Source organism: Antedon bifida, chromosome 7, assembly GCF_963402885.1.
Source record: "Antedon bifida chromosome 7, ecAntBifi1.1, whole genome shotgun sequence".
Taxonomy (NCBI): domain Eukaryota; kingdom Metazoa; phylum Echinodermata; class Crinoidea; order Comatulida; family Antedonidae; genus Antedon; species Antedon bifida.
Window position 1 is genome coordinate 7,150,019 of NC_136232.1, and position 11,251 is coordinate 7,161,269.

At 34.0% G+C, this 11,251-nt stretch overlaps 2 protein-coding genes across 4 annotated transcripts; one reads left to right on the top strand and one right to left on the bottom strand.

Moving 5' to 3' along the window:
* Nucleotides 1-47: 47 nt before the first annotated feature.
* On the bottom strand, nucleotides 48-7,790 carry LOC144847635 (ubiquitin carboxyl-terminal hydrolase 44-like). Of its 3 annotated transcripts, none has more exons than XM_078704106.1 (13): nucleotides 7,717-7,790; nucleotides 6,171-6,303; nucleotides 5,618-5,736; nucleotides 5,319-5,486; nucleotides 4,831-5,178; nucleotides 4,527-4,650; nucleotides 4,221-4,345; nucleotides 3,935-4,084; nucleotides 3,343-3,549; nucleotides 2,526-2,750; nucleotides 2,102-2,266; nucleotides 1,748-1,794; nucleotides 48-1,594 (listed from the first exon to the last, which is right to left on the bottom strand). In XM_078704106.1, the coding sequence occupies exons 2-13, from the start codon at nucleotides 6,276-6,278 to the stop codon at nucleotides 1,425-1,427; spliced, it is 1,956 nt and encodes a 651-aa protein (XP_078560232.1). In that variant the 5' UTR covers nucleotides 6,279-6,303; nucleotides 7,717-7,790; the 3' UTR covers nucleotides 48-1,424. The 3 variants fall into 3 exon arrangements, with proteins under 3 accessions (XP_078560232.1, XP_078560231.1, XP_078560233.1); XM_078704105.1 differs by having other exon boundaries at nucleotides 7,721-7,774; XM_078704107.1 differs by having other exon boundaries at nucleotides 7,725-7,741.
* Nucleotides 7,791-8,292: 502 nt separating this feature from the next.
* Nucleotides 8,293-10,528, top strand: LOC144847638 (uncharacterized). Its single transcript, XM_078704109.1, has 2 exons — nucleotides 8,293-8,337; nucleotides 8,611-10,528. Exon 2 carries the CDS (start codon nucleotides 8,611-8,613, stop codon nucleotides 10,360-10,362), a length of 1,752 nt encoding a protein of 583 aa, XP_078560235.1. The 5' UTR covers nucleotides 8,293-8,337; the 3' UTR covers nucleotides 10,363-10,528.
* The last annotated feature ends 723 nt before the right edge of the window (nucleotides 10,529-11,251 follow it).

An 11,251-nucleotide genomic window follows, 5' to 3' on the forward strand; every position in this document is an offset into this window, starting at 1 on the left:
CAAAAGATTTCATTATCAAAAACAAAGATAAATACATGAGAATTGGATACAGTACAAAATCTTTATTGGGATTCAAACACTATATACATCCTGGCAACTAATGGAAGCCCTTTTTAAAAGACTACAGCCCTACTAAATACCCTAATACTGACTTTGATCACACTATAGAAAAATAGTATTAATTGACCAATGACCAGGAGGAGGCACAAGATCCAAAATAGACTGGTCAATACTTTATTACCCTCTTCTTGAGTAAAGAAGGAAAAAGTGTTCTGTGTGTCAAATTATTAAGTAAGCTATTAATTGAATAAACACAAGTAATGAATACAATTTGCATAACTTTACATAAATGAATAATTGTGGAGAGATTAACTAAACCTTTATGCCCCGATATTCGCCGGTTTTTGTCATGCATCAGCGTTACTCAGAAATCCCAATTCTGAATAAATTTTGTTTTTATTTTTGTCATTCATAAGGAATCAATCATAGTAACTATCTAATTGGAGATTAAGTACAAGTGTCCTGTTTAAAGAAATTATTTACACTGTTCATTTCAATCAAAAATCTATCGTACATAATGTACACATTTTCCTGAGTTTTGTATTTAGTCTATGTACACTTAAATCCTGGAGAATACTCATAAAAAAATGAAAAAAAAAATTCAAATTTAAAGAGTTATAATTGGAAATACCATTCTTAGTCACAAGACATCTGTAACGAAATTTAAAAATAATTTGATTCACAAATATAAAAAAAAGTAAAACATGTTTTAAAATGAAAATGTTTATCTCCTGGGAATAATATGCATGGAATAAAATCATAAAAATACCAAAATCAAAGCGTTGAAAAAGGTTACAAGATGTTTAGAGAAATGGGCAGAAAGTATTGATGGTGTGTGAATACTAACTGATTTTATTTAAATACATACAGCCATTCTCTCAATAGTGGAAATGCTCACAAAAACCAGATTTTTCTAAAAATTTAGGTCTGAAATTCTTTTTTTTACAATTAAAAACACAATCGAAACACCACACTTTCCAGAAATTATTAGAAGAGTTGTAACTTTTATAATAGTTAAGCTCTGTCTACACTATCAAACTTTATGTGACAAAAAAATGTGATGTGCCCATTATATGGACATGATGATGTCATATCACTACCATATTTGGGCACATCACACATTCAAACTAGTGTAGAAAGAGCTTTATAAAAGTGCTTAGAAACCAAACTTATACCCAAGCTATTGAGTCTTCAGAATCCAGCCTAAACATTGCAGATATACAGTAGGACCCTTTAGGACCCAACAAAGTGTCCCCTTATACAACTGTCCCAAAGAAAAGATTTTACTGTAATTGCATAATCTCTGTACTTTAATGTCCAAGTTGCAGCAACAATTTACAGGTCAAAGTTCACTTTGGCGATCATCATAACGTTATTCTTCTTGATCGTCTTTTTTGAGGTTGAGCTTCACTTTTGCCTTCTATGCTTCGGTTTAACGTACGCTTCGTGTAGAACATTATGTACGCCTGACAGGAAGTGATGTCATCAGCAGAGCATAGTTCAAGGCGTGAATCATTACAATTTACCCAAAAGCCTAAAGAAGACATAAAGTCAATGATTTAAAGTTAAAAATACTTTTATTAAAAACAAGTGATGTTTTTTTATGCAGTGTTTGAACTCCATATCTGGTGTTCTAAAATTTCCATTCATTTAAATTAAACGGTTCCATCACTATTCTATAACTTACCCCCTGCACTGTTGTAACAGTATGATGTATAATGGCCTGATCCAAATCTGAAAAAAAAAATTCTCAAAATCAGCTATCCAATCGTAATAATTACATTTTTAAAAATGTAATTTGCATAAATTACTAATGATTTTTAACCACCACAAAAGCCACAAGATTGTTATAAATACTCTAGGCCTTGATTACACTTCTGATGATGAGAATAGAATTCTCGAAACATATCAAGTAATTTTAAGACGGTTTGCATTTTCATTAAATGCCGTACGATCTTGATTCTCGCTCGTAACATCAATATTATGGAACATATATTTTTCATAAAGGAATTTTTAAATATGAAGTTTTCAAGTTACTTACCCTCTTCCATGATGCATCACTACTGCTGTGAGGTCATACATGAAGTCTTCAGTGGTTAGGTCTGTATCTTCATCAGCACTTAGGTAACAGAAAGGTCGCAAGTTTAAATCTTGTGAAAAGTCAACATGAACGTTGATTTTCTCTCTGTGATTCCGTCCTGACCATCTGCATAAAAAAGTTAAATTTTAGTGTCAAAGTTCAACCAAACGATACATTCTGCTGTGTGTATGTGCTAAGTAATAAGTCTTTAGATTGAGTTCTGTTAACAGCCAACTCCGACTCTTATGCTCCGTCTACACTATCAAACTAGTTTGACCAAATATGGTAGTAATATGACATCATCATGTCCATATATGGGCACATCACATGAACAAATTTAGTACATTTTAAGCACAAATTTTCTAAAATAAATTTAATTTCAAACCTGAAACGTTTCAAGTGTAGTCGTAGAATCTTTGGCGGTTTTCTTATCAGTAACCGTTTTGTAGCCTCCGTACGGATAACTGCCTTGCTGCTCCTCCTTCTCCTGTTACAAGTGTCGCAAGAGTATACCGCCCCCAATTGTTCAATTTCTGTGAACTTTGTCAGCATTTCTGTTATGTGACAACTTTCCTCTGATAAGCTGGTTCGGGACTGACTAAATTGATATCTGGAAAAATTATCATTAATAGATTAAATTTTATGTGTCAAATATCAAATCAAATATACTTTATTCATCATCATCAAAATATAAAGAAAAACCAGGCTGATGAGATGAAAAGGAAACACATAAAAACTTGAAAAGAGCTAAATTTACAAGATAATAGAAATACAAAAGTCAAATCATACTGATAAAAATTTAAAATAAACTTAGCTACCAATCCTAATATGAATGTGTGCTTACTTATAACTATAAAAAGTACAGTTATATAAAATACTGAAATGGAGAATACTGTAAAACAAGAAACTTTCGCGAATTTCGCGAGTGATTGAAATTTGCGAAAGTTTCATGCCGCTAATAATTTTCAGAACATACTGTAGGCCTACTACTGTATACAATACCTTATGTATTAGCATCTTTATAACACAAAGGTCGCGCATATGCAATATTGTTACAGTATTTACTTATTGTTACAGTATTTACTTGTACATTATTTGTCAAATTCACGAAAGTTTTATTTCGCAAAAATGGCTGATGTAACTAATTCGCGAAAGTTTCTGGTTTTACAGTAATAAAAACAAGTAATAAAAAAAAGTTTTACCGTTCGGGAAATTCGAGCGATAAATCCCAGAAGGGTTCAAAGGTGTTTGACTTCTGATTACATTTACGACAGTTGACCTGACTAACCAACTGTCCTTCAAAACTCTCTGGAATGATTTCCTGAACTGGACATAACGAATCGCCCATTTTGACCAATGGTGGACTCAAAACATACTTCAATTCTGAATGAACTTTGTCCAATACTTCACTGTAAAAAAAACATCTTGGTATTAAGCTACACTATCAAACTTTATGTGACAATAATGATGTCATATCACTACCATATTTGGGAATATCACTACCATATTTGGGTCACATTTTTGTCAAACTAGTTTGATAGTGTAGACAGAGCTTTAGATGACGGTGTAATGTGTTATTCTTTGTTACACATTTGTATAATATACAGTTTACGAGAAAACTGAGAAAATACAGATTTAATAGGTTCAATCTTAACAAGAATCCAATTTGTTAAGAGCTTTTATCAGTCTGGTAAGGTGCTATATAAACACATCAAATATATTAAGAGGAGTATAAAGGTCAAAGCCACATTACTCATATACTATGACGTGCCATTTGTTTCAATTGTCCCTTACCATAAAAATTCCTGAGCATCTTGTTGAGAGTATCCCTTAAAGCTTGGTATTAACCGCCACACTGAACTCAGGAAACCATGTGGGGAGACAATAGCCCATTTCCCTGACCACATCACACGAAATAATAAATGAAATTCATAATATAGTGGCCTAGAAAGGAAAAAGGAGATGAACTAGCAATGGAAAAAATTACAAACATAAATATTTATCTGTAAGAATAAAAAAAAAAAAATGACATCATCGGAATTTCCCTTATAAGTAAAAAATTAAAATTGTCAATACTCACATGTTGTTCCTCACTGACCTTGGATCTTTATATTTGGACGGGTCAACGGCCTCATTTGACCCTCCGCTAAGACCAAACTTTACTTGACTGTGCTCTTTTCTACCAGATTTTGGAGTTGTGATTTCCTATATGAAGCAAAATAGTTCATTAAATTACCGTAACCAAAATTCTTCATTTTTTTAAATATATAAAATGTCATGCTATTAGGAGTACACAAGAAATACAGGAACTTTGACCTCATAAGCTTTGACCTCACAAATGTAAATAATAAATAGGAGATTTTTAGCAAGTACACTACTAACTTACATTGAATGCTTCAACTGTTGTCTGTCTATAGAATTCTCTTGTGAGTTTTGTCCCTGATTTTATATTTTTTTCTAATGAACTATCTCCTATATCAAGAAATGATTCCCTGAAAAAACTTAGGTACCTGAAACAAAAAAAGTAAACAATATAGTTATTATAACAATATTTAGAAGAGAGTTTCCAGTGTTGTATTTATTCAAATCGTCCATTATAAAGCGCTTTCAGCAGTTACAAGAATACTGTTAGACATGTTGGCTAAATGTAAAGAAAATTAAACTATTAAATAATGTTTTATTAAACTTGCCCTAAAACCTGAAGAATAGAATTCATATAACAGGTATTCCCAAGGTTACGGAGGCCAGTGACCCCTGGGGTCAAACTTGTCCACTTCCTCTTCGCAGATGGAGATTCATCCGTGTTACTCTCTGCTTTCCTTTTCTGCGGTGTTACAACTCCTTCCGTGATATCCTCGAGTTTTGATCTCGACACTTTTTGTTGCTGAACCCTGGACTTCGGTTTCGGTGTTCTCTTTCCCGTTTCTTTATCACCGTGGACGTCGTGTTTCCACGCCAGGAATGTCTTACTTAAGAGGGTTAGTCGACGATGTACGAGGGCAGTGTAACCTTTGTCTTTTAATATTGAGTTGTGACTTCTGTTAATGAATGTTAAAAGGAAATTATATTAACTCAAAAGGAATTTTATCTTAATAAATGTGTTAATATTCTGACTTCAATTCCTTTATTTAGAGTCTGTTGCGCAATAGACTAACTTTGATATTTATAGAATACTTACTGTCTATTGCTAGTGTCCCCACTGTCCAGGGAAAGAGATCGTAACCGTCTACCACTCCGTGTTGTTCGCTCGTCAAACTTTTGCTTTGCTATGGCTTCTAACGTGGACCTCAAAAGTTTAATGTCACCCGTTACGTTGTCATTCAAAACGTAATCGTCACAAATGTAACTACAAAAATAAAAATATAATTTAACTAATAATTTATTTTAAAGCAAAATTATCTATGGTACTTCTCTTCGATATTGCCTAGTTGGCTATGTACCCTTTTACTATGTTACTGTATTTCTATGGGTATTTACCAAAATACATATTTATCGTTAACTTCAATGGCTACTGGATGTTTAGACTCCTCATAATGTCTAACAGCATGCTCTTCATTGTACCTTCCACATGCTACATGAGAACAACTCAAACAAGCCTAAAAATGAAGACATATTTATTCATTCATCTTACCATGATGACATAATAAAAAAAAGAAAAGAAGCTTAATCTAAGAAATCATTGTATAGATTACAGATAACTGGAACACATAAATAAGAATATAAATAGCATTGGACTACTCTGTGTAGTGGATTACTAGCTGTTAAAGGGAGTAAGTTTCCATACGTGTTTGATCAAAAATTACCGGGGTAATAATTAATATCGGTTCACCATAATAATATCTAGAGCGCTTAGAGATTTCACAACATTAGGAGCTTTATAAATTCAGAATATTATTATGGTTTTCTGGAATAGGTTATTTTCACTGAGAAAACAAGTTTGGATTCATTTGGGTTTTGCTTGATGCATTAATTAGAAAAATCATTTGGTGATATGGGTACAGTACTGATATTATTAGGCCTATTTTTTTACCCAGACGCTTTCTGTTGTACCACAACGATCACAAAGCCATTTCTGAGGATTCAGGATTGAGTGATTTTGTGCCAGTCGTAGCTTGCTGACATGTTTGCAACGATCCATGCCACAAGCAACATGAAAATTACTTCTGAAAAATATACAAAAACAAACATATTTCATATAAATTTGGCAGTATTATTATCATAAACAATAAATAAGTAGGGGTGTGTAGAAAGCGACGACCTCGAATTGGACGACCCCAACGACCCGGGCGACCTCGAATTGGACGACCTAGAATTGGACGACCCATAACACGAAACCGACGACTCCTATAGCCTAGCCTAGGCCTAAGTGTGGTATAACATCCCGAAGCCGAACATAGCCAAAGATCTTTAAACCATACCTTATATAATACTCGTAAGCAAGCAATTGATTGAAAAAATACAGAAATATCGCCATTTGATACTGAATGTGTCGACACGAACAAACGAACAGATATGGAACACCAAGAGTGCATTATTAAAACTGCATTCGACTCGATTAGCACACAAAATATCATAAACATTGGAAATCAGGTCAAAACGGCCCCTTTTTCAGCGGCGGGTAAGGTGATTTGATTTGATTATTTGGGTTAGCGATGTCCAATCCACTGAGCAAACCTTACCCGCCGCTGAAAAAGGGGCCGTTTTTTGACCCGGTTTGCCATGTTTATGATATTTCGTGTGCCAATCGAGTCAAATGCAGTTTTAATGATGCACTCTTGGCGTTCCATATATGTTCGTTTGTTCGTGTCGTCGACACATTCAGTATCAAATGGCGATATTTCTGTATTTTTTCAACCAATTGCTTGCTTGCGAGTATTATATAAGGTATGGTTTAAAGATCTTTGGCTATGTTCGGCTTCGGGATGTTAATACCACACTTAGGCCTAGGCTAGGCTAGGCTATAGGGGTCGTCGGTTTCGTGTTATGGGTCGTCCAATTCTAGGTCGTCCAATTCGAGGTCGCCCGGGTCGTTGGGGTCGTCCAATTCGAGGTCGTCGCTTTCTACACACCCAAATAAGTAGACCTAGATGTATAATGGTCTAGTTAGTTAGGCCTACCCAAGGGCCCTATTTAGCTAGGCCTAGCTAGGCTAGCCATTCTCTCTCAAGCAACATGAAAATTACTTCTGAAAAATATACAAAAACAAACATATTTCATATAAATTTGGCAGTATTATTATCATAAACAATAAATAAGTAGACCTAGATGTATAATGGTCTAGTTAGTTAGGCCTACCCAAGGGCCCTATTTAGCTAGGCCTAGCTAGGTTAGCCATTCTCTCTCCTCCCCCCCCGTTGGACTCCCCGATTAAGACCACACAGACAGACAGTAGTCTAGCTAGTGTAGTGGTGTAGTGTAGGGCTAGGGCCTAGGCTTAACACAACGTGTTGTGGCGTACATTTTATAATAGGCCTAGATTAATATAGCAATCATGGCACGTTACTTGCCAGTGTTTTAATACAATGTTCATAGGATCTATTTATTATTAATAAGTTGTATCCTAAACAACAATTCACCTACTAACAAGTTGAAACGTATAACTATGGACAAAAAGCTAAGAGAGGCGCACAACAAACTCTCTAAAAACAAAACAGGAGGAGGGATTCTTACCTTTTTTTAGACAGCGCCACCATTCATAACGTGAAGTTTTTCCCATAAAATAGTAGGAGGACGGTTGTCGTATAATAATTCGATTGTCATCTCATTCCCCAAAACCTCTATGATTCCATACACATGGAACGATATATTACAATTATTCTTTTTTTAAAGTATTACTGTATCAATATGTATAGAGGCAATTATTATTAACAAATTATCCTATCACTTTTATTCCAAAAGTCAGTAAATTTAGGCTGAAATTGAAACCCATTATTATATTTATCAGATTATCTTTCCATTAGGCTCTCTGTAAATAGAATGGATGTTTGAGGAAGCGAGAAACGTTTAACTAGTTTTGAAAACCTTCGGGAAGTTGTTTACAAATTTATTTTAACTTTGAACATAAGGTGCGTATACAGGAAGGAAACGAATAACACATCATTCATTGCCACTGTACTTAAACAATAAGCCAAATGTATAAATTGTCTACTAAAGCTAACGAATGCACACGGAACTTCTTTCCCGTTCAAGAAAATAAGGTAGGCCTATTAAGTGGAAAAGTTACATATTATAAATGCATAGGAAAAACATTGATATTTGCCATTGAGTGTCCTGCAAATTCAAGGTATAAATCGTAACTTCAGTGATCTCCACTTACTTATATTGTGAATCGCCCGTCTTTAAGCCCATGCTTAACATGAAATATTAGAATTCCTAGGACTAATTTAAACAAAACAAAAAACAGAGAAGATACACAGAATAAACACAAACTATGTATACAAGTTGTATTTATAATATTTGTGATGTTACAGATGTCCAGTCAACAAGACGTACAAGATAGATGCCAAGACCATCCAGGCAACTCCTTGGAATCGTTTTGTGTAACTTGCACCAAAAGTGCATGTAAGAAATGTGAGCATTTTGTAAGTTGTTATGCAAAACATGTTACCAGGCCAATGATAGATGCAGTAGATGATTTTAACAAACAAGTAAATGATGTCCTCGTATCAGCAGAAGATATCAAACAGGAATTAGAAGCTACATATGATTCAATAATTAATGATAAAGGGGAGTTTGAATCGCATGTAAAATACATCAAGAATGTTATTGAAAGTCATACAGAAGCTATCATTGAAACTGTTAGAGAAGAAAGCAACAAGCTATTGCTGGATCTTGAAAATGTATGTAAGCAAAAAAATGAAGCCATTGGAAACCAAGTAAAAGAGCTAGAATTCCAGCAATCGCAAGTACAACATTTGAAGAAATCCGTTACAAGATTTATCAACAAACCAGACAATACTAACACACTTGACAATTACAAGTCGAATATCACTGACATTAAACAAGGCATCAAGGAAATGAGTAGCAGATATGTATCCTATATGAAAAAAGTTAAACCGAACTTTATAATCAATGCAGGGTTACAGGATGCCATTGCGAAAGGTCTTGGTAAAATTACAAGTATTGACGTCATCGATGAAGAAGATGAATATATTACTGTAACCATGGGACAACCATTTATAGTAAAGGTAGCGAGTCTGGATAAAAGGGATCCATGTAAATTAGCTGCAACACTGACAGCCCCATCAGGTAAACACGTTGCTACTGATGCCATTGAATACATGGGGGATGCGAAATTTAGAATAAAAGCCCGATGTGATGACGAGGAAGGTGACTGGAAGATGGAGATTAACGCTGGATCAGGACCTGCTGTCAAAGGATCACCAGTAAACATCAAAGTGGAACCAATAGGACTTATAAAAACCATTGATAACATCGCAGCACTCAAACTACACGACAAGGACGAGTATGTCACTGATGTAGAATTAGATACAGATGGTTGTATGTTAGTATCAAGTTATAGTAAAGAGTTATTGAAGTTTAACCAATCAGGTGAACATGTTGGCGATAAACAAGTGTCAGAGAATGCTAAAATCAATAGAATGCATAGACTGGATGATGGTTGTGTTCTGTACAGTGATACACTCAAAAAGAGTGTCGTAATGTGTAATAATAAATTTGAAAAAATCTCTCAATTTGGGAAAGAAATATTGAAAAGTCCTAAAGGTTTAACGGTAAACAATGAAACACGAGTTCTGTACGTCGCAGACATCGAGGCACACAGTGTTTTTAATTTTAATATTGACGATGGTAACCTTCTGGGTAAGATAGGTTCAAAGGGTAGTGAAAAAGGACAACTGTATATTCCACAAGATGTCACCCTAACAAGGGAAGGTAATTTAATGATTACTGAGTCTGGTAATAATAGAATACAAATGTTTGATGCAAATGGTACGTATTTAGACACACTTGTTGGTCCGGGCGAAGAAGATGGGAAAGTCGTGGGTCCTTTGTGTATAGTAATGGACACGGATGAAAATATAATAGTATCCAGTGCTCATAAACTACAATTATTTGATAAAAATGGTGTTTTTGTCAAACGAATAGATGATAAAGATGATGGAATCAAATTCCCATGCGGCATTACAATAATCTCTAATAGACCAAGAAGATTGGCAATTGCAAACTTAGGAGAAAATAATGTTAAAATATTTAATTACTAAATAGTATCTTGCTTACTAAATAATTGTAAACACAATTCGAATGATCTTCAAGGGGAATATTCTGTAATTATAGCAATCAATGATTCAGAAGAAAATAACAATTACACTGTAAGATAGCAAATCCCCTTTAAACTTATCCAATGATAGACTATGGTATTTATGGTGTTGGGGATTTTTTAGAAAATGTTCAAAAGATATTTGGAGATTATAATATAAGTGTTTGTTTCCTGTGTGTAGGCCTAGGTCCATTTTTATATCTTTATTTGTTAGATACTAAAATATGTAAGGTTTGTTAGCTGATCAGACTGTATAGATTGATTGTTGTTTTAGTATCACGTGAGTAAACACACATTGCAATTAATTATAATTCGTATCAAACAATTGCTTTGTATGTTTGCCGACATCGGGGCAATTTCAATTGACATCAAAGGTAACATTGACAAGATAAGTTAAAAAGAGAAGAGGGGAAACTGTATATTGCAACATGTCACCTGATTGCCGAACCGACTACATAGATACCATGATTGTACTTACACTTTACCAGTATCAGTGAGTAAATAATATTATCTTTTTGGTTTATATGTATCACCGACAAAAACAAAATCGCGTGTTCGTTGATTATGTAGATATTAAAAAGTAATTGTAATAAAATATTAGAAACTTGTTCGTATTTTGTTGTTTTTATTATTTTACACATTCCAAAATATTAACTAATCTCTTTTTGTACGGGATGACGTCAATTCCAGTTCTTTCGTCTTAGTTTCAAGATTTCCTATTTTTTCAGTAGCGTTTTGTATGTCAGTGTGGCGTTATTCGTTAGTTTTAATAATCTCTATTTTAAATTTGAAATGTTAAAATATTTTAATTATTATAACAGAATCATGCTTAT

What these genes read in the sequence shown, in the direction of transcription:
- LOC144847635 (XM_078704106.1), bottom strand. Translation starts at nt 6,278, where the DNA reads ATGGATCGTTGCAAACATGTCAGCAAGCTACGACTGGCACAAAATCAC. An exon ending in CTACACTTGAAACGTTTCAG is followed by an intron (nt 2,267 to 2,525) that starts GTTTGAAATTAA and finishes TTTTTTATGCAG; the next exon opens with ATGGTCAGGACGGAATCACA. An exon ending in GTGATGCATCATGGAAGAGG is followed by an intron (nt 1,795 to 2,101) that starts GTAAGTAACTTG and finishes TTTTTTTTTCAG; the next exon opens with ATTTGGATCAGGCCATTATA.
- LOC144847638 (XM_078704109.1), top strand. Translation starts at nt 8,611, where the DNA reads ATGTCCAGTCAACAAGACGTACAAGATAGATGCCAAGACCATCCAGGC.